The following is a 22,779-nucleotide window of genomic DNA, read 5'->3' on the forward strand; positions in this document are numbered from 1 at the left end:
AACCATAAGCAGAACCTGGACAAGCAGCTGCCAAATGGTTCATGTCAATTTAACCACTTACCTGGGTTCTCTCTTAAACAGACAACTGACACTATGGCATTTTAATGCTGAATTGCTACAAACTGCACCCTATCACAAGGCTCTGGAAAGAGCTGTCTGATATATGGATCTTCCAGAAACAAGAAAGCTACAGTTTATTTTCATTAAGATACTGTTTCACAACAATAAGCAACATGATTGCACCCTGCTAACGCTCACAGAATTAAGGTACAGAACACAACAGGTTGACTCCTCTTGGTACAAGAAACTGGCCATGTTACAAAGTTTCTCGGTACAGCAGAAAAAGATCTACCCATCTCAGTAACTGCTGAAAAAATCCAAAGAACTGCTAAAACCAGCCTGTAGCTCTCACATATTCCATGTCTGATAAACAAAAATAATTATATTTTCCCTGTGTACAAAACAATCTCTTGCAGCAAGGAGCTGTCATATGCAGAACTGGAACTGACAACTGAAGCTTATTCAAAATTCACATCAATTGAAGTAAATAAAGTGCCAATTCTTGACACGTACTTTATACCAAAGAAAACCTTTGAATGGAGACCAGGAAACTTGACTAAAATAAGCATCACTTGCACCAAGCACTCCTTATTTTCACATATTCTGTCTCAGTCCACTCTAAATCAAGTTTTCAGTGCTCCATCTTCCCCAGGTGCTCTAGGATTCCCTCCTCACCTGTTTTTTATACTTAATATTCCCACAGAAAGAGCCTCTCTTCTTTCCTCACCTCAAACCAAGAAACAGCTGGCGTAATTCAATATTTGACTTATTAGAATATAAAACAGAATTGTTGCATCAATTTAGTCAGGGCTTTCAGGATTGTGTCCTTATTCAAGTATTAAATCCCACGCATTAAAACAAAGTGAAAGCAACTTTTAAGACAGAAGATGAATACATGTCTTGTTGATGTAAAAGCTCACACCCAACCAAGATGGGAAGCATTCTAAGCCACCTTCTTGGAAATGACTTTTTAAAATCTCTTCTCAATCCAAGGGGACAATGTCTAAATAGAAAATAAAATCATACAAGTGAATCTTGCATACAACAGTAATTCAATAATCTCTTTCCAGGTCAGACAGAGGAGTCTCAACATTTAAAGTGACTAATTAAGTTATCTAGAGGCTTACAGCAAACTGAAAATCATCCTGGGCTTTCTGCCCCTCTCAGAGCCCAAGCTAGTGGCAGCTATTCTTTTCAAGGCCTGGATAAACAGGTCTGTGCACGCTGTCCTGCTGCCAAAGCAGCAGAAACCCCAATGCAACTCCTGAGCCATCACTTAGTCATTTCAAAGAAACTATCAGAGAGCCCTGGCTAAGCTATGTTCCACTGCAAATTCAAGATGTAGCAGTACAAGGGCCGAAAAATGTAACTATTAAAAAAAACAAACAACTAAAAGACAGACATTTATCTAAGCTGTTGGATTTATCCTAAGAGATCCTGACTGCCAAACACCCACGTGAGACTCCCTTTTCCTCTGACTCCCTTTCAGGCTGTGGAGGAGCACATACTCTGAAGAGGTGATGCTCAGAAGTCACCATGACCAAGGATCACAGTCTGTGAGCAGATCATTCAGCCCCAAATGCTGATCTCCCCTGTTCCCTTGGTTTGAAATACGACTGACTCACTACCTACCTGCCATGTGACACTGTTAGTTTAATTCATGATTTTGGAAAGGGAAAAGTTCAACAGGTTTAGGGATTTTTGTAAAAGAAAATCTTACTTAATTAGTAATTCCTATGTTTTACTGAAGGCAAGGGAGAATAACTTCGGGATCTGGCTAAAACCTGATGCTAAACCACGAAATCTTAAAATAATGAGAATGACTTTCTGCTGGCCCACTGTTCACCAGCCAATATTTTTTTTTTTTTTAATTATTATTAGTGAGTGTTCTCTTCCTGCAGAATGGGTATGCAGGAAGGTACCTTTGAAAAGCTCTCCTGGCCAGAAGGGCCAGTCACACTTGTCTCTTCTCAGCTACCACCAGCATTTGGACAAATACACCATCATAATTCAACTGTGAGTAACCCCTCTCAGTCTACAGCACTTTTCCTACACGTTCTGGGATGCTCTGGAAGAGCAAAAGATGAAAATAATTTTGAAAAAAAAAACCCTCAACTCCCTCTTGAAAGCAAAGGACCAAAGTAAGGGTTCTCATCTCACAAAAAGCAGGAAAGAAATAACAGGATCCAGCACAGGACCAACTATTTTATTTATGTTTTATCATAATAAGTGTTTTCTATCTCCACTTGAGCAGAAGATAAACAATACTGCAAAAACTGAGAAAATTTTCTAGTATTTTATAAAACTCTCAAATCATCAACATTACGTAAGAAATCTTAAGTAATGAGTTGCAAGAGTAAAAAGAAGATACTATCCTACAACAGGATGTACTTCCATAAATTTCACTTGCTCAGCATTCCTCCAAAGATACACAAAATAAAACCTCTGCACTTTAACAACAAAAAGGGATAACTACTTGTTGAGGAAAAAAAACCCAAACTATCTGTATTCTATTCAAATATATGGATACATTAAGAATTATAGCATATTATCCCAATCAAATTAACCCCTAAATCCAAGTATTAATATTCACCTGTACCCCAGTTTGTCAGAGGCAGCATGGGTTTTTAACATAAAGGTTGCAACCTTGTTACTTCAGTCTGTTGCTACAAAAAAAGAAGGTTTTGTATCATCTCAAAGTTTTAGTAATCTTTAGTTTATCATAGACCAAGGTCATATGAGGTACCAGCCAGAAAGTTTATATTTGAGATAACCCCTGAGGCCAGACACTGCTCAAAAAACCTCCTAAATTTACCTAAGCACTTGCACAAATCACTGATTTCTGAGGTTTGCTTACAGCATCCCATTCCAGCAGAAGGCAATTCCCACTAGGAAGATAAGGTTTACACAAGGCCTTTGGCTGGTGTTTGCATGGCACCTGAGCTGCTGCTAGGGAAGAAAGCATCTGCAGGAGACAAATGAAAGCACTCTGCTGAAGACAGAGGCTTCTTCATTTAAACAGTGCTGCAAAGAGTCCTCAAACAAGATATAGGAGTGATTTTTCTTGCTTCATGAAGTTTTCAGTGGGAAAGAAAACCTAAGGTTCATTTTTCCTTAGAAATCAAGACTTGCCTCTGCTTAAAATACAAGAATCGCTTTTACTCCCCAATAGCAGCTTAATACTTGAAAGGAATCTTCATGTATGTTACCAGAGCTCAAAATTACCTACTAAGATTGAAGCTCTGCAGCCTCCTCACTTGCAAGGCCTGAGCCCCAGCTGTGGACTCCAACAAACCCCCCAGTTCAGTCCTGGAGCTGCTCCCAGTTTTAAAGGCCAGGCCGCACGCGTGCACAGAAGGAGGAGTGTGTGTGAAATCCCCTTTCCTCAACACTGACCCTTCTGTCAAGTGAATGTTGCAGGGATGGTTTGAGCTCTGAGCAGAGGACAATGTCCCCATGGCACCATCCAGCTGTCCTTACAGCTGGATTTCAGCATCCTCCAAGGCAAGGAAAGGAGACAGAAGAGCTGCCCAATATCAAGCCCACAGGGGAGCAGCTGGGTAGCTCCAATTTAACTCAGAACACAAGAACTCATGATTCAGCATTAATGCTCAAACAAACCCTTCCCACCCCCCACCAGACTGTAACTAGTTGACTGGTGAAACCTATGTGCAAATTTGTACCTAAATATAGATGTTCTGCTATATTTGGCAAATCTCTCCTTACCAAGGGGTTGCACTGCATATTTATGTAATTATACAGTAGTATTTCACATCTTTACTTTCTATACCTATCATTAGAAAACAGTTGCTGACATTTCTTTTAGGTCATGCACTCAACTGGATCAAGCTATACTAAAGGAAGACCCAAGTTCTGCAAGAAACCTTAAAAATCAGTTCACTGTAAAATGTTATTGAACAGGATTAACCATAACTACACTGTTTTGTTTCTGGTTACCACAGGCCAGACTTGCAAAGTTACTGAGATACCTACCATGATTTTTCTGTCAGTCAGAAGTCTAATCAGACTGGGAATAAATTAACAACCTACTAACCAGCTCTCTGCATTCTGAAGAGTCACCTCAATGCTTCTGGACCCTGAACATGTTATCCTTTGATGTTTTCTAATCAGTGAATAATTCCTGGAAGAAAATTTTACATTTTCTTCCATCTCTTACCTCCTCAACTTTGAAAGAGCTTGTCAAAGGAAAAACATCAACTGCTAAACTGAAATCTACATTAGTCAGGGAAAAGGCTCTTCTACTTAATACTATCTACTTGAATTTGCACCCACTTTATGAATTTCTATTCCTTATGGTATAGAAAATGCTGCTATTTACATGGTTTCTAATACAATTAAAATTAAAAGTGCCTGAGCATTACATTAACCTCAGAAGTCAAAAGATGCATTGTGCACAACATTTACAAAGCAGATCCATGTTAGGAAGGCTCAACAATGCAGCAATGACTTCAATAGACAAAACTGCTAATTTGAAACAAACTACGTATTTACTCTGAATTTCAAATCCAGTTTAAAAATTAAGAGACCACAGATTGCAGGGAGGGGGGCCCCAGACAAAATCTCCAGGTACTGAACTGCTCTGGAGTGCATGCCATTCCACTACTCATCCTACTCCTTGTAGGAGGTATGTTATGTCTGATTTTTAATTATGCTTTATGTAAATATCCCCAGAGGCTTATGCAATAGGTACAGGCTTAAGTAAGGCGAGCTGGTGGAGGCAGCTCAGGAGAGGGAAGCCGAGAGCTGAGCTGACTCCATAGCCAAGGGCTGGGTGAGCTCCAGTTGTCTTTGAAGGCCTCCAAACCCCTGAATTACAGAATATGAGAGATTTGCTACATTTGTACACTCCCTGCCAAAAGCCACTTGCTGAACCGAGCTGCCAGATGCCCTGGTACTTCTGTGGACACTGCCAGCTCCTGCTACTTGATTTACAACAGCTCAGCAAATGCACTGTCCCTGAGCACCAACACAGCCACATTTATCACCTGCTTCAACTCCTGCCTGCCACGTTTTGCTGCTGGGGGGGGGGCGGGGTTTGATGAGGACCTACGCTTTATGTGGCCACCAAAGACCCCATGGACACACATCAATCAGCACTGGCCTCCCAGCACACCTTCACCTTGACCTACAGCCCCCCCAGCCAGGGCGGAGGAGGCCGTTTAATGCCTGTGCCTTTGGCACCGCTGTGAGTGCCAGCAAAATTCACAAGGGGAGGTAATAATACACTTCAAGTCACACCAAAAATCTCACTCTAAACAAGTTGCAGGCTGTGTTCACACCCTGATCAAGCTTAGAAGGCAACTAAGCAACTATTTGCACTGAGGTCAAAACCACCTCATTTCTCAGGCTGCAGCCAGCGGTGGAAGTTTCTCTGAGCACGCAGGAGATCCTCAGCAACATTCCAGTTTTACACAGGAATAGCACAAACCTCCTGGCCTCATCCCTCCATGCCCAAAGACGTGCTTCAGCTTGCAATTGTTTCTATTTGCATGTGATAATTTTAACTGGTAATTCCAGAAAATATTCTGCACAGCTGCATTCAAATTTCACCTTGTGGACCTAATGCAACTCATCTGTACAGGATCCACTTTAGTTCTTGGTTTCCCAACCAAGAGCCTGGTCACTACCATAGGCAGGCACTGAGCTAGGAAACCAGAAAGCTTCAATTTTCTCCCAGTTCTGCATGCCAGGATAAATGGGGCACACCTTCTTGACCTGTAAAATGGGGACAGTACTCTCCACTGTAAAGTACGTGGAGATCTGATCTAAGAAATGCAATGTATTTTCAAAAAGGCTAGGTTAAAATATATTGTTCTTTTCATTCTCTAGATAAATGCTACATTTCACTCGTTGTCCTGCACTTCCCTGATTATACTCTTTTTTAACTAATTTGCCATTTTGACCAGTCCAATTATTTTAGCATATTAGACTAATACAAGGATACAAAACCTAAATACCACTGCAGACATGTAGCAGAGCCTACAGAATATTGTACCATGATTTTTATGGCTTCAAAAGTAGAAGCCATGAAGAGAAGAGAATAGATCAAGACAGCATGGCAAAAGCTCTTTTTTTTTTTTCCAGTTTTTAATTCTCCCTTTTAGTTCTCACTAATTCCACCCACTGGTAATAGCTGAAGGCATACACCCAAATCAGTGACTCATGGCACAAGACCACAGTCCAAACAGTGACTGACTGGCTTCTCAAAGCAGCACTGTTCAAGAATTGCACTGTTCTATCCCTGGACCTTAACTATCTTTTCTTTGCTCAAAAAAAAAGAAAAGAAAACAAACAAACAAAGAGAAATACCCATCACTGACAACAGGTGTTTCCTTAGCTCTCAGGAAAAAAACAAAAAGAAAAAAAAAACTGAAACAAAAAAAATTACCCCTGGGTGCTCCCAGCCATGCAGCCCAGCCTAGGCACATTCTTCCCACCCATGCTTCTTCCCCAGGTAACTCTCCACAACCAGAAACACAAGACAGAAGAACTCCCCAGGCAATTTCAGCTTTGAGATTAGCCCACCTCCTCTCATGTGTGCTAGAAAACTTCAAATATTTCAATTCCAATTAATTTATTCTATTCTGTGTTTTAAATAATGAACTTTTTCCCAGGTTTTTCAGAGAAATCATTTAACTTTAAGAGCTGTTTGCTTTATTTTTTTGACCTCAATGGCAACCTCCCAGACACATTATTTATAATAGGCTGTCTTTCTTAATACTTGCTATTAGTCAAAAGGTTGCTTAGTAAACATCCTAGCTGTCCAATCTTCACATCCCTTAAATAATGGGGTGGGTTCAAAAGGGATAAGCTTCCAAAGTAGGACTCTGCTCAACTTGTAAAGAGCTACAACCACCCTGATACAGCCCACTTCCCATCATTTTCCAAGTTCTGTAGCTACTGCTTTGTATCTTCAAAGATACATTGAAACGTGACATAAAAGACCTCCTAGAGAGAAGGCCCTCGTAGATTACTTGTGTACTACTCTATCTATGGTATGCCTTCCAGCTCCCCCAAACAGGTATGTACTAATTCCATATGGGACTGAATGTGGATGTCCAGGACACCAATCACATGAGCAATGTTCACATACAAGTGCTCATCTGCCTGATCATTGGATTTTGAGTTGAATTAAGTGTCCTGCTGTTACTACCACTCCTAATGTAGCTTAGGTGGTCATGAGCAAAACGCAAATGTGGATCTGTGTCAGTTGAGTCACTTTTTTATTCAGGTAAGACCTGGTTCTGGTTTCAGGGGGGCTAGAGAAAAGATGGTCATCAATAAAAGGCAAAACAATTTAGCCACAGGAGGATGACTGCAGGCTCCCCTCCTTCCATCTCTCCAGAAGGAACAAGGACACAACTTAGGTACTCTTGGTTGGCCTCCAAATTATAAACAGTATGTATCACCTTGGCCATTTTCTTCCTCCTGCAGAAGCCCAAAGGAACTGCAAAAAGCCTGCGAGCAGTAAGTAGCCACTTTCTCCTGCTTTCCACTAAAACTATATAAGGACTGTGATCCAGCTGTGATCCCATCTTTTGTTAAGAGACTACTACGGAATGAGGATTCACCCTTTGGTGTGGCAGTGACACATAAAAGCCTTCATTTGCCTTCTCTCCCTAGGCTACATAAAGCAGCATTAAATGCCAGTTTACAGGTCCAACAACGCTCCATTTGGGTTGGGATAAGGCCCCCGTCCCTCCTCCACACCCTCCCTTTAAACCTCTCCGCAGATCAAAGGAAGACACCCTACTACCCTCTTCCATTTTGCTGGGTAAGAAATATTTCTATTGCATAAAAGCGTGTGTGTATCGCTATATCTACAGGATTTTATCCGTGGCTAGGAACCCCGAGTCCAGGGCAGCAATAGTGGGGCTGACGGCTTCACTTTGTTCTCCGTCGGGTGCAGGATCTCGCCTCCCCCTCCAAACCTGCTCCCAGGTGGAAGCGGCTCCTTGAGGTCAGGACACATCCTCACCCCACTCCGCGGCTCTCAGAGGGCCTGGCCGCCCCCGGCCCTTCCCCGGGGCCGCCGGGAGGCGCAGCGGGGCGAGACCCCCGCGCTCGCTGCCTCCTCCCCGGCCCCGGGCCGCGCTGCCGTGCGGGGCCGCCGGGACCCGCCCATGGCGGCGGGAGGCCCGGGACGAGCGGGTGCGGCGCGGGCGGTGCGGCCGGCGCGGTGAGCGGGAGGGCGGGCGGGCCCCGGCCGGGCCTGTCAGGAAGCGGCGGAGGGGAAGGAGGGCGGGCCAGGATCGCTCACCTCGGACACCTCGTCCTCGTCGCTGCCGGAGCCGCCGCCGCCCCCGCTCCGCAGCACGGCGGCCGCCAGCTTGAAGTCGAGGGCGGCCTCACCGGCCGCGGGCGCGCCGGGGCCTCCCGGCCCGCCGGGCCCGGCCTCCCCGAAAAGGCGCACGGCCCGCAGGCCCAGCGGGGAGGGCCCGGCCGCGGCGGGCGGCTCGGCAGCGGCGGGCGGCGCTCGGGGCGCGACCGAGTCGATCTCCTCGTCGGCGGCAGCGGCGGCGGTGCCGTCCGTGAGCATCGCGCTGGTCCGGGCCCGGCCGTCTCCGTCCCCTCACGGCACCGCGGCAGCGCCACTAACTTCTCACACCCTACCCGGCCGCGGCCGCCGCGCCGCCCCCCTACCGCTCCGCGCACACCTATTGGGCGCGCTCGGCCGAGGGCGGCGCGCTATTGGCCGCGGTGCCCGCCACTCAGGAGCGCGTCACGCGCTCCCAGCATGCTGCCCTGAGAGCGCACGCCGAGGCGGTAAGAGTGCGCCGCCCCGCCCCGCTCGCCCGGCCTTGCTTCCTGAACTTTCCGAGCTACGATTGGTTCTCCGGGACATCAATCATGCGCCTTTGCGGAGCTGCGGGCGTCGATGGGGCACACGGACTGTCGATCAAAGCGCATCCAGGAATCACGGTTTTGATTGGTTGAAAAGCACATCGCTCACAACGCACGGCGTCTGGCGTCTCTCGATTGGCTCCTGCGTGCCCTGAGCCCGCCTCCCCTTCGAACCCCTCTGAAGGACTCCGTCAGCGCGATACCGTCACACGCCCGCCTGTCCCGAGCGATGATTGGGTCGCGGAGCTGCCGATCAAAGCGAAGAGCACACCTCCTCCATGGCCCCGCCCCCTCCCGGGTGCTGGCCGCCATAGGCTGGGCGCCCCGGCTCGCTACTCCGTCGGCCACGCCCATTGTGACGTCACCTCGCGGCCACGTGGCCCGGGGGGTTTAGGGCCTCCCCCGGGGGTCTCGGGCCCGCGACCCCCGGCCCGGGGCGATGGCCCCGCACAGCCCCGGCCCCGGCCCGGCCTAGTTCACGGAGAGGTTGATCTGCGGTCCCGGGCGGTGCATCGGCTCGCACTGTGGGGGGAGCAGAGGTTTCGGGGCTGGCACCGCGCCCACCCCAGGTACCCCCGCGCCAGCGGCTCGGCCCCGGGGCGGCTGTGACCGAGCGAGGTTCCCAGGACAGCACCGACCTCCTCGGCTCTGCTCCCCTGCTCCGGCCTCTCCCGGGAGTGTGTCCCCGCCGCCCCCGGCCCGGGCAGGGGCCCGTCCAGCCAGCTCAGGTCGTGCGGGGAGAAGATGCGCTCCAGCCCCTTCCGGATCCCCACCAGCGCCAGCAGCTGCGGTCGGCAGGCGCGGGTCAAACTCGATGGGGCCGGGGGACAGGCAGCATCTCGCTGTCACATCCCTCTGTCACCCCAGGAGATGCCATGGTGGTGGCCTGTCACCTCTCCTGGTGACACCTCACCTATCCCAGGGGACCATACTTGCCCAACAGTGACACTCAGCCTCTGGTGACAGGCCCCTGCCCCAGACCAGGGGGTGAAGGCTGGTGGCCCTGGAGGGCCTCTGCCAGCCCCCTTGGGTCTGAGCACTCCCTGCACCACCTGCCACCGCTCATGTCCCCTTCCAAAGGATCACAGTGGACCCGGTGATGCTCAGGGCAGGGATAGACAGCACCCAGCCCAGCCCCAAAACAGTGCTGTCGATTCAAAGGCTGTCATACCATCACTGGGAAAATAATAGCGGCCACGGTGGACTTGAGAACCCAGAGCAGGGCCAGGCAGAGCAGCTGGATGATGGTGAAAAGGTGCACGCGGCGCAGGGGCACATGGCAGAGGTAGGCAAGGTCTGGCTGGTGCTTGGCTGGCATCAGGAGCAGCCTCACACGGTCCATGAGCTGCAGGGAGAGGATGGCAGGTGGGTCACACCTGTCCAGCTACTGGGCAGCTCTCACCCACCTCCCTGCTGAGACCAGGGTCAGCAGGATGGGGTTTCACCATCATTTCTGCACTTCAGACCTCCTGCCCTCTGTGCTGACACCCACCTGGTGCCTGGGCCAGTGAGTTTGTCTGCAAGACCAGGGCTCCTGGTGCCACTGTCACCCCAGGCTGCAGGAGTGCTTTCCAGGCAGACCTCTAGAAAGGACTCTAGCTACCCTTACAGGGACCCCTTGGTCCCACTCACTTCACAGGAAACTGCTGCAGCCTCCTCCAGAGCACAGCTCTGGGTTTCCCAGGCAGAGGGAGGGTGGGAGTTTCCCAGCCTGTCATCTAAAGCAGGGTAATTGCAAGGAAACTGTACTATTTGGAGGAAAAAGTGGTGTAGATAAATCTGGAATAGGGATGTTTTTTTCCCCCTCTGTTGGTTTCTCAGGAAAAGAACAGAACTGGCACATGAGCAGCAATACCAGGACCAAATGATTGTCATGTCCCAGCTCTGCCTGCAGCTCCCAGGTGAGGAAATCCCTGTGGCTCTGAGAGCAAGTCTGTGCTATCCACTGGTCCCACTTCTCCCAAACCACTTGATCCATCAGTTCACAAGTCTCTCCTTTTCCTCAGCATCCCAGAGCCCTCCTTTGCCCTAGAAAAGTGTCTCTCTCTCTCTCTCTCTCTCTTTGTCCGGGGCCTGGTGGGAATCAGCTCTGTGCCAGGCTGTACACTGCAGAGAGTTAAAATCCAAGCTCTACTGTGCAGTGGCAGCTACTGCTGAGCAAACCCCCTCCTCCCCAGCAGCACCCCCTCCCAGTGCAGCCCTCCCTCACCTGGATGCTGTTCAGGGCCGTCACCCCCATGTGCAGGAACACTCCATACAGCACTGGCATTGGGATGTGCTGCAAGACAGTGGGGTGGGGGATCAGCAGGGCTGTTCCCTGGTGCTCCATGCCTGCTCAGTGTCCTCTCATGTAAAACCCTGCGTGTGTGTCCATAGCCTTTGCCTCCTTTACTCCCAACAGCCCAGCCTGGCTTTATTGAACCACTGGAGGTTCACATGAGCCCACATCCTCTATGGTCCCTTTGGATGGCATCTCATGCCCCAGGTGTGTCACCGCACCTCAGCTTGGTGCCATCTGCAGATGTGCTCCATCCTGCTGTCTGTGTCTTTGATGAAGATATTAAACAGTATTTGTAAGTTTGGAAGACATTTGGAAGACACCACTTCTAGCTCGTTTCCATTTGGACATTGGGTACTGGCTGTAAATCTCTGAACATGACCATCGAACCAATTCCTGATCCATCTAACAGTTCTTCCATCAAATCCAGTTTGGAGGTGAGGGTGTTGGGATGGCCCAATATCAAAGGCTGTATGAAAACAACCTCAAAGGTGAGGAAAGAGCTTGAGGAAAGGAGACCTGCCTGCCCACAGGTAATCCAGGGCCACTGGAGGGGTTTTTCCATGGCAGTGACAGCAGGTGAAAGCCAAAAGCAGCCAGGTCATCCACATAGTAGTGTGGAGAGGAGGTGGTGGGGTGTATTTGGGGAGCATGGGGACCCTGATACACATGGGGAGGGTGGACAAGTGACATGGGGCCACAGTGCCTTGTGTGCCAGCCCTCCCGAGGCGCTGGAGACAAACCCTTGGTGCAGTCCATATCCACACAGGGCACAGCTCCCTGCCCTGTGACAGACTTCCTGTGCTGCTTCGATGGGCCTGGGGAAGGAACCTCCAACCTTGCAGAGTACAGCCACCCCCTGCCTAGGAAAAGGGGCCATCCCAGCCAGGCTTCCTACCTTGAGCACGGGGGCCATGAAGACAGAGGCTCCTGTCAGGATGAAGACAGCCAGGCCTGTCAGCCTCTGCTCCCTGTGGGTGGCAGCACAAGTGTCACAGGTGCCCAGGGTCCTTGGGGAACCCACCCCTCTACCTGCCCTCCTGGCCCCCAGGGTCTCTGCTCTTTGCAGTTTTGATGGCCACAGGGAAAGGGGTCAGCTGTGGGGAGATCCCCAAAGCCAGGTCAGATGGACAGCATGTCCATGTCCCTCTTCCCTGTCCCCACAGCCATGGGCAAGGGGCTCCCCAGAGCAGGGCCCAGGCTTGTTGTTTACCTGATGCCCAGGAACTCAGGGTGCTCCCCGGGGGCTGAGGTTGCACTCTCCTTCCTCAGGCTCTCCATGTGTGCCAGGGAGATGACAGTGGCTGAGACATACCAGGGGAGGCCAGTGATAGAGGTGACAACCATTAGCAGGGAGACACAGAGGAGGTCCAGGTGGAAACCTGCTCCTTTCTGCAGGGGAAAAGGAAGCAGGGCTGGGGGTGTCTTCCCACATTCCTGGCCAGTTTGGGGTTCTGCTCACCCCTGGCTGCTTCCATGGGGCCCAGCCAGGACCTGGATCCTCCCCATTGGCTGGTGCTGCCTGTTCCCTGTCCCCTGCTCACCTGCAGCTTGTACTCCCTGCGGTTAAGAATGACAGCTGTGATCTGCTGGTCCATGAAAATGAGGATGGTGACAAGGACAGCAGGCACTGCAGACACCAGGCAAACCCACCATGGGTTGGCTCCAAAGGGGAAAATGATCCAGCCCCGTGCTGGGTTTGTGGGCTGTGGAGAGCAGAAGGGTCATTGCAGCTGCCACCTACTTGTGGGGAGTGCAGCACAGCTGGGTGATGGGACCAGCCCCAGGTGCCCAGGCTGGAGCCCTACAGGCACCTCGGGAGTGGAAGAGCATCCTCACTCATCCTGGGGATGCTGCTGGGCAGAGTGACCTGCCAGCCCCCCACACGGACACCCTGGCTGTGATTGAACAGGGTGTTATTCATGGCCACCACAAGCCAGGAGCTGGGTGTGTGACAGCAGGGGGAAAAGGTGGCATTGTGCTGCGATGACAGTGAGCCCCTCAAGGTGGTGGTGAGCACTGGCTGCTCTGGGGCACTGCCAGCTTTGCTCCACATCCAGGGTGAGAAGCCCAAGCCTGGAGCTGAGCTTGTGGCTCTTACTTCACTGTGATTGTATAGTCAAGGACTGAGCCAGGTTATTTACAGTGCATGGGGTCAGTAGGGCTGGAGCCAGTGATGAGAAGGACAGTGACAGCACAGTGGGATGGCTATCGTGGTGGGCACAGACCCACACCCTGACAGTGCTGTGCCCACCCTGCTGGCACCTTCAGCTCGCTGGGGACAAGGAGCTTGGGGGTCTCCAGGCCCAGGACAGCATCGACAGCGCAGGAGGCCAGGATGGCCAGGATGACAGCGAAATCGCTCACCAGCTTCCTCACCTGCAGATGGACAGGGCTTGGCCCAGGCTGGCAGGGGTGGGGGCTGCTCCAGGAGCAGCCTCGGGTTGCAGCACCCCCAGAGCCATCCCCACACCAGTGGGACAGGTGGCCATGTCACTGGGGTGCCTGAAAAATGCTCACCCCCACAGGGAAGTAGCGGCTGCTCCTGAAGCGCTTGAGTGCAGTGCAGAAGAGGAAGGTGCCCCCGAAGAGCAGGAAGGAGATGAGGGTGACATCGGGAACATACTGGCAGCTGGTCCCCAGGAGATGCCCACCTCGATCCAGACACTGGGTCCTGCTCAGCCCTGCTGGGGTGGCAGGAGGCTGCAGGGGCAGGGTGGGCAGTGAGGAAGGGTCACACGTGGACACCTTGGGCCCACCCCAGTGCCTCACCTGCCTGCCTGGGAGCAGGAGCTGTACCTGCTGGGTGGCCAGGGGTGAGGGCAGCAATGTGTAATTCCCTGCAGGGCTGTGAGCTGCAAAGTGACAGGGATCAGATTGGTGCTGTTTTCATCAGGATGACTGGGATGATGCTGCCATCGGGCTGGGTCATCAAGCTCTTCATGAGGGCTCAGGGTGCTGGATGGGGCCCCAAGGGACCTCTGAGGCCCTGGCTCTGGCTGATGCCCAGGGAGCACCAAGGGAGTGATGTTCCCTGTGAAGGGCTCTGGCTGATGCCCAGGGAGCACCAAGGGAGTGATGTTCCCTGTGAAGGGCTTGGCTAAAGCACAAGCTGCTCAGAGGCACCACTGATCCCAGGCTGGCAGTACTGATGTTTTTGGCACATAGTGTACGTCCCATTTCCAGGGTCAGTGTGGGTCATGTCATTTCCAGGAACATGTCTTCAAGCCCCTGAAAACAGCCCCTGGTTTATAGAGTGGGCTAGAAATAGCAGAGCAAACCCATGCAGGTGCCCCTTTCCAGCCTCTGACATCCCCATCCTGGAGGCACAGGAGATGGGCCGAGGCTCTCCTTGCTCCCTGTACTGCCCTGGTTCCTGGGCAGTTCTGGGAGGCGGGAGTAGATGGACAGTCTGTATGGAGGGAAGTGGAGAACACTTCAGTGTGCTCAGGCAGGTGAGGATGGGATTAAACAGCCTCCTCCTCCAGTGCCTTCCCCCATCCAGCCAGGAAACAGGTTCCCAGTGGGATCCTGCAGCAGCAGCTTCCTGCTCCCCACCCGCCCACGGCTGCTTGGGCTCACCGGGGCTGGACAAGTTGCAGGAGCAGCTGTAGGAGGTGACGTTGTCCAGCCGGTACTGCCAGTTGATGGGGAAGGCATCTGCCAGGCTCAGCATCTTCTTCAAGGAGTCGTAGATGAATATCAGGCTGATGAGCGCACAGAAGCCTTCCTCGGTGAAGCGGGTGAAGTACCTCACTAGGTGACTGGCCTCGGTGGCCACCAGCACCACACCAAAAAAGGCCACCCAGAGCCCAATCCAGAGGCGGAACTCCAGGTAGTCCAGGCTGTGATCCCTGGGGGAAAGGGTGACTCAAATTCTCACCGATGACACCTGCCTGGAGTGATGGTGGGCCATGCCCCAGCCGGGGGACAGTGGGCTGAGGATCTGTCCCTGACACTGAACTCACTGGCTGAAGGAGAACAGGAGGCGCTCAAAGACGAGCACGGGGCCAGTGCTGCTCAGGATAGTCAGGGGTTGGCCCGAAAAGAGGCAGAAGATGAAACCAGCAAAGGCTGTGCCCAGGAAGCTCTCCAGCACCCCCTGAAATGCAGGGAAGGGGTGCCAGGGGTGCCAGGCACATGGCAGGGAGGAGGGCTGTGGGCCTGTCCCCCCAGCAGCACAGAAGAATACAGGGTCAGTGCTGGGGGCCACAGGGGGAGGATGCAGAATTCAGGCAATGTTCAGGATGTCCTGAGGATGCTGGCAGGAGGTGGCCACCCAGGTGTGCAGTCTGGGCTGGGCTGAGCACGGTCAGTACCAGGCACCCCACGGCCACACTGACCTGCATGTTGGCAGTTGCATCCCCCAGTATGCCCCCAAAGGTGATGGCATTGGTGACTGTTGCCAGGTAGATGTAGAGCACTGCTGAGACGCACTGAGGGTGCAGGGCATCAGAGAAGTCGCTGCCGTACCACGGTGCCTTCCTCCGGATGTCTCGCAGCAGCCCCCCAAAAAGCCTGGGGCAGAGGAGGGAGGTCTCAGAGCAGACCCTGCAGAGAGCTGCACAGCAAGGGATTGTCCCTCCCCCTGGATACAGCAGCTCAGAGGGGCTTGGATGTGGTGGCCCAATGAGAACCGGTGATCTGCCCCAAATCCAGCACCTTGCTGCACCTCCCACTGCCCTTCCACACTGACCTGCCTGTCCTCTCCAGTTCCTCCCCAGAGCATGGGTGCCCTGAGCTGGCTCTGTCCCCAGCTGCTGTCATGTCCCCATTACCATGTGGCTGCCGGTCCAGTGGGTCCACAGCAGTCCTGGGGCAGAACAGAGACTGAGACAGCAGGCTTCACATTGGGACCCTCAGGACCCAGCTGCATTTAGGGGACACTAGGACAGGAAAGGGAGAATGGAGAGAGGACGGGGTGCAAACAGGGCTTGTGAATCCCCTGATAATGGAGAGGAGAAAGATCAGGAAGAGGAGGAGACAAGGCAGATGATGATCTTCGAAGGTTTCTTCCAAGTCAACCATGATTTTCTCTGGCAAGCTCTGGAGGCTGCCCTCGCAGGACTGGTTTTAGTGGAGCTGGGCAGAGCCTAGGGAGTCCTGCTTAGAGGTTGAGTTTCACATTTGAGTACTGAATCCCAGTGTTCCCATCCCTTTTGGAAGGGATTTGCCATCCACTGCCAAGTGGGACAGCAGGGCTAACAGCAGTGGGGACAAAAACAGGGAGCTGTGGAGGGGCTTGGCTGGGATGACCCCTTGGCTCCTGGGCAACTTCATCCCCATGGAGATGGAAGTCACAGACAGAGATATCTGTGCAGGACCCTGCAGAAGGGCTGGCAGGGGTTGGGGTGCCCTCCCTCCAGCCCACCTCCTGCGTGGAGATGGCAGATGACTTGGTGGAGGAATTCGGGCACTGGGGTCCCATTTCCCAGGAGGAAGCACAATCAGCTCATCCAGGAATGCCTCTATCCCTGTGATGAGGTCCTCTCGATGCTCAGCCTGCCAGGCAACCCTTTGGAAGAGCTGTGGGGAGATGCTGTGGTTTAGCCACGATATCTCTGCATTCATCCACTTGGAGCCTTCCTCCCTGCCTGCAGCTATCACCAGGAAACAAACCCACCCACTTCAGGGTAACAGGAGCCCTACATCCTGCAAACCCACACAAACTTTTGGGGTTTTTTATCCTGGCCAAGGGACACCACCAGCTAGCCCCGTCCTCTGCAGCCTGCAGAGGAGAGGAGTCCTGGTGTCCCCATTCCAGGCCCAGCCCATCCATGGGTGCTCACCTCATCTGTCAGCAGTGTGGCCATGGCCCTGCCAACCTCCTGGTAGGCTTTCACTTTGGGGGGGCCCAGCAGGATGAAGAGGAACCTGTGGCAAGACAGCACATCTCCAGAGCAGCCCTCTCCCCCCCCCATAGGAAATGTTTCTCTGGGGGACAGCCATAGGGATGGTGGGATGCTGGGGATGGTGGCTGGGCAGGCCTGGGGAGCTTCTGCCACCCCAAAAATGTGGCTGGGGGCAGAAGACAAGACACATGTCTGCAGTGTCTGCTGCCACTGCATGGCAACCTCACAGAGACCATGGGATACCACAACCCTGGCTGGATCACAGGGGTCTGCAGAAATCCAGACTGGGAGGTGTGGGGGAATAGGTCTTTGGGACAGAGGAGGAGAAATCCTCAGCTGGAGGTGTCTGTGGCATCATTTTCCTGGGAATGTTGCTCACAGGCAGGATGCTGGTGTGTTAAGAGATGAGAGTTTGCCAGTAGCATGGGCAGCAGGTTTGACAGGACTCTGGGGACATGGGAGGAGACTGGAAAGAGTGCTCAGAACCCTTGATAAAATATGGCAAAAATCCCACACTTGAGAGGATGGTGCAAAATCTCCAGAGGGACAATCCACAGAAATGTTTAACTGAGTTCTCCATACCTTTCCAAAGTTGACAGGAATGGTTACAGTCCTGAAAGCCTGAGGTTGTCAAGCAGTTCTAGTGACTGTACCCTGAGCGAACCCCCAGAGAGGGGGCAGGGAAACTCCTCTGTCTGTGCAAGTGGGACTTGACAGAGCCCCCAGGTGCTGGAGGCCTCTGGAGCCTGCTCCAAAGGGATGAGAGGTGACAGGTGCCACATGGGATTGCTTTCACCCAGGCATCTGCACCAAGGCGATGGGAAAACCTTAAGAACCTAGAGATGGATTTGGATGAGAGACAACCCTGAGGCAGTGGCTGCATCTGTGGAACAGCCTGGCATGGCCAGCAACAGGGATGGCACCCTGGGCAAAGGGATGGGTAGGGACAAGGTCTCCCTGGCCCCCGGTTTGGGGGAGGAAAATACAGGGCAAGGAGTTATCTATCATGAAACCCTCATGAGGTTATCATGAGACCCAGGGGCATTCACGGGCACTTGCCCCCCAGCTCCCGCGGAGGAGAGAGCAGCAGGTGGGTTGAATGTCTGTCCTGCTCCTCCCAGCTCCTGGGGCCGGGTGCTCTGGGCAGAGTGACCGGGAGGTGGCAATGTCCCTCCTGATCCCCGGCTGCTTCCTCCGCGCACTTCCTAAGGAAGTCCCCAGCTGAAGGCACCCTGCTCCTTTCCCCTCACGGCTTTAGAGGATTCATTCATCAGCCACGGGGAAACCACGGGGACCTCTTGCCCTGCTCCTTTCGCCCCACCCCATCTCATCACTCAAAAGATCAGGGGAAGGGCAAGAGTCTCCTAAAAACCTGCATTCCAGGCCCCATGCTCCCGGGAGTAAGTGGAGAGCATCCAGAACGAGCTAAGGACAGGGAATGCAGAGCCCTGTGGGAATGACCCAGGGGATGTCCCTTCCAGGCTGCTCCACACTTAGCCCGTTCTGGAGTGCTCCTAAGAAGCTGGGAAAAGCAGAAGGGGAAGCAGGGAGACAGGATTCTGGGACTGCATGTGGCACTGGGTGCTGTTCCCTTTGCTTTAGACGAGCAAAGACTTGTCTGGTGTGGGAGGAAATGGGGACACCGGGCCAGGGGAGGGCACAGGGCCTCTCAGCCATGCTCTGTTACCTGCTTGGAAGAGAAACCTCAGCCAGTGAGCCAAGGGACACCCCATGCCTGAGGCGAATGAAGGCAGCAAAGGGCTTTTCCAGGAATTCAACTTCCCCAACAGCGACATGGGCTGCTTCGGCCCCCGGTGGGACCTTCTTCTTAAATCTGTTTCTCAGCTGAAAGGAAAGGGATGCAGCAGCTGGGTACTCAGGATGCTGTGGCTGGGCAGTCAGGATGCAGTAACTGCTCCCGGCACAGCTCCGTGCTGCCATACCTGCTCCTTAAGAGGTGTTTTGGAGACCTGGGTTCTGGGCTCAGACCTGCCTTTGGCTTTCCCTGCAAAGTAAGAGAGGGAGCAGCAAAATCCATGTGCAGGTGAGCGGCCGTGGCGGGTACTGCCCCGTGCTGGAGGCAGCAGGAGGATGCCTAGTGGGGCTGCCAGGTTTCCTACCTCGACAGGGAGAGAGACCAAGCTCTGCAAGGAGCTGCAGCAGGGATTTTGTGGGCTGGTGCTGTGGCTGGAGGAGCAGGAGGGCTGCCAGGCGCTCCCTCAGTGCAGGCTGCAGCTCTGCTTCCTCAGGCTGCTCAGTAAGTGCTTTGTCTGCATCAGGGACAGGGACAGTGCTGAGTACCCCTGGTTCACTGCCCATTGGGGAGCTGCCCAGGGAAATCCCCCTTAGCTGGAGGAGCAGACAGCTCCCCCAAGTACCCAACTGCCATTCATCAGTGCTGTTCTATAGCCACCTCCTGGTGGCCTGTCCTTCTCTGGTGACCAGCCCATCCCATGAAACCACCTTTGCATTACCCATGTACCGATTATTTCCTTGAAACTGGTGCCATCCAGATCCAGGAGCATTGCCCCCTTCTGCAGACACGTTCTCAGCTGGAACAGGCTGTGCAGGGGCAGAGCTGGGACATGGGGTGCACTCCAGCGCTCCCCACCATCCTCCACTTTCTCCTCAAACTTTATCCACCTGCCCAGGGAGATGTGTGGGGTCAGTGGCAGGGTAGGCCCTGTGCCCCATGCCAGGCAGTGGGAGCTGGAGCCTGGGTCAATCTTTGAGCTTAGCATGGGGCTGGCACAGGCAGGGAGGGGTTTGGGTGGTTCAGGGGGGCCTGCAGTTGGTTCATGGTGTAGGGGCAGCTGGGCAGACAAAGTGGTGATGCCCCCATTCCTGCAGATCCACACCTCTCTAAAATCAGGGGAATTCCAACCATAATGAGGTGACAGGATGGTTCAGGTTTGAATGGGCCTTAATGATCACCTTATTCCAACCCCTCCACCATGGGCAGGGACACCTTCCACTAGACAAGGTTGCTCCAAGTCGCATCCAGCCTGGCCTTGAACACTTCCAGAGATGGAGCAGCCACAGCTTCTCTGAGCACCCTGTGCCAGGGCCTCACCACAGGGCACCACCCTCACAGGGCAGGATTTCTTCCCAATATCCCATCTAAAGCTGATCTCTGGCAGTGGGAAGCCATTCCTGCTTGTGCTGTCATTCCAGTCCCTTGCCTAAACTCCCTCTCCGTGTCTCCTGGAGCCCCTTCAGGCCCTGGAAGGGTCTCTAAGGTCTTCCCGAGCCTTGTCTTCTCCAGGCTAAAGAGCACCCCACCTCTCTCATCCTTGTCTCCACAGCAGAGCTGTCCCAACAGAGCTGTTCCAGCCTTTGAATCATTTCCATGGTTTCCTTTGGATGTGCTTCAACAAGAGCTGGATGTGGTGCTCCAGGGCAGTCTCACACAAAGCAGAACAGAGGGAGAAGCCCCTCCTCACCCTCCTGCCCCTGGTGCAGCCCAGGCAGGATACACTCGGCTTTCTGGGCTGCAGTGCACAGTGCTGGCTGATGTCCTGTCACCCACCAGCACTCCCAGGCATTTTCTGCAGGGCTGCTCCCAGCTCACCCATTTCCCCAGCTGTGCTGGGGCTGGGGGTGGTCCTGCCATTAGCAGCACTTGCTGGAGTCAGAACAGAAGTGTCTTGAGCTGTTTCCACGCTCGGGCCGTGCCAAATATTTTAACGCCGGGCACAGACAGAGCTTCCCTTTGTCCCCGTGGGTGGGCGCGCAGCTCGTCGTGCTGCACGGGCAGAGCGTGCCCCGGCACCGCAGGCTCCTGACAGCGGAGCTGGGTGCCGGGGACAGCCACAGCCCGGCGGCTTTGGTCCCCACAGACCCTCCGACCCCGGGGGAAGACCCGTTACTACCCCCAGACCCCTGTGGCCCATGTCCTTGCTGGGGGTGGGGGGGATGCTAGGGGACACGGGGATATCCCAGCCCCGGCCCAGCCCCTGAAAACTTGGAGAGGCAGCAGAGAGGAGCAGGAGGAAGGGCGCTGTGCCTGGCTTGCCTGACACCCTGCTCTCTCCCATGAAATTAAGTCAGCCCAGCGTGGGCACTGGGGAGGCTGAGCCCTGCCTTGCCTGGGGCTGAGGCACGGCCAGCCTCGGGACATGCCGTGCGCTCCAGCTCAGCTGGAAGGCTGGGCTCCCAAAGCGTGCCCCAGCAGCTTGGCTCTCGCAGGAATGCCTACCTGGCCGTTTCCCTCCACTCCAGCCCCGCCGGGGTGCTGAGGAGCTGGTTGAGCTGGATGAAGAGCAGCGGGCAGGTGACGTCCCCCCTCTCCTCCCACTGCAGGGCGGCACCAGCTCGCCGGGCCGCTGTGGCCGTGCTGGACGGGAAGATGCTGCAGCCGAAAGCCTGTGAGGGAGCTCCAGGGTTACTGCACTCCAGTCTGGGCTGTGAGCAGGTGTCTGCTGCCCGGAGAGCCGCGGCACCCGCCCCGGGCGTGTGGGATCGCATGGCCACCGGCACCTGCAGCCACAGGTATGAGCTCCCCTCCAGAACTCACAGAATCCCACTCATCCCACACCTTATAACAGCTGTGAACTGGTTTAAACTGGCCACAAACCAATACACAGGAGCCAAGCCCAAAACAACCGTCTCAAAACAGCAGGGTCAGCCCCACAGGTCCCAGTATGGTTGTGTCCTGACACATCCAGCTGCCCTACCAGGGCACCCCCCCTCCTCCTGCAGGTGACCTGTGTGGATAAGGATGTTCGTGGGAACCAGTTTGTTCCCAGCCTTGTCTGCACCCTGCAAGGTGTTGGTGAGTGGGTGGCAGGGCCAGCCCTGAGAGCTGGTGGCAGCATCGGTGCCAGTGTGAGGGTGCTGTGCCCACGGCAGGAGGGATGACACGGCCCACGGCAGCCCATCTTGGGGAAGTGGAAATGCTCTGAGGAAGGATGTGGCACCGCGGGCACAGAGCGGGGAAATGAGGAGCTGCCGGCGGCAGGGCTGACGGCGATGGCTGGGAGGGCTTCAGGGCCGTGCCGGTGTTCAGAACGCTTCTGTGCGAGCCGCAGCCGGTGAGCGGATGGAGGGGGAAGGACTCGGGCACAGCCGCGGCACCCTGCAGGGACACGGACATGGCAGGGCCTGCACAGCGCTGCCAGCAGAGAGCAGCCACGGTGCTCGCTGTGTCCATACCATGCCCACCGCCACCGCCACCACGCTTGGCCCCCGCAAACAAACCGCGGGGCTGTGTGCACTGCAAACACGGCGGCGGCACCGCAAACACACGCGGCTCCGGCACGGGCCGGCTGTGCTGGAGCCCGCTGGACACGACAGGATCCAGCCCCAGGAGCAGCTGGAGCAGAGCCAGGCACCACCACGGCAGAGTCACGTTTTGGGAAAGTGCGGGTGGGAGTGTGGGTTCCTGAGGTTCTGGTACCCGCCTCGCAGGAACTGCGGCCAAAGACCTGGCCCAGGGTGTCCAGGCTGCTTGCTCTGCGATACCAGAGGGTACCATAGTGTGTGGAGGGGGGCCCTTTAATGGGGTGGGGACCAGGGGGAGACCTCTGGCAGAAGGACCCATCCATAAGGAGCATCCGGGATGCCCTGAGGTACCCAAACCGTCCGGGAGTTGACCTCCCCATCCTGTGGGGGCTGCCTCAGCAGCATGAGGTGGGCCATGACTGGCAGCAGCAGCAGGTAGGGGGGGCAGGAGATGGGCAGGGATCATGGGAGTCTGTGGGAGGCAGAGGGGAAGAGACAGCA

The 22,779-nt window shown here is 54.1% G+C and overlaps 2 protein-coding genes across 12 annotated transcripts in view; both read right to left on the bottom strand.

The window, feature by feature from the left end:
* The window catches only part of ANKHD1 (ankyrin repeat and KH domain containing 1), a 101,076-nt gene extending 92,393 nt beyond the window's left edge, over positions 1 to 8,683 (bottom strand). For all 11 annotated transcript variants that reach the window (XM_062502321.1, XM_062502320.1, XM_062502318.1 and 8 more), the window contains exon 1: positions 8,342 to 8,683. In XM_062502321.1, the coding sequence (XP_062358305.1) occupies positions 8,342 to 8,620 (279 nt within the window). In that variant the 5' untranslated portion in view covers positions 8,621 to 8,683. The remainder of the gene's footprint in view (positions 1 to 8,341) is intronic.
* A 713-nt stretch (positions 8,684 to 9,396) lies between these two features.
* On the bottom strand, positions 9,397 to 21,522 carry SLC4A9 (solute carrier family 4 member 9). Its single transcript, XM_062502346.1, has 21 exons — positions 21,254 to 21,522; positions 19,538 to 19,698; positions 19,176 to 19,325; positions 18,999 to 19,060; positions 18,743 to 18,900; positions 16,993 to 17,077; positions 16,575 to 16,729; positions 15,900 to 16,016; positions 15,547 to 15,721; positions 15,172 to 15,305; positions 14,786 to 15,057; positions 14,003 to 14,058; positions 13,724 to 13,906; positions 13,469 to 13,582; positions 12,748 to 12,909; positions 12,417 to 12,595; positions 12,102 to 12,174; positions 11,135 to 11,203; positions 10,097 to 10,270; positions 9,564 to 9,710; positions 9,397 to 9,447 (listed from the first exon to the last, which is right to left on the bottom strand). Exons 1-21 carry the CDS (start codon positions 21,520 to 21,522, stop codon positions 9,397 to 9,399), a joined length of 2,946 nt encoding a protein of 981 aa, XP_062358330.1.
* Positions 21,523 to 22,779: the final 1,257 nt, after the last annotated feature.

This window comes from Cinclus cinclus, chromosome 14 (genome assembly GCF_963662255.1).
Source record: "Cinclus cinclus chromosome 14, bCinCin1.1, whole genome shotgun sequence".
NCBI classification, from domain to species: domain Eukaryota; kingdom Metazoa; phylum Chordata; class Aves; order Passeriformes; family Cinclidae; genus Cinclus; species Cinclus cinclus.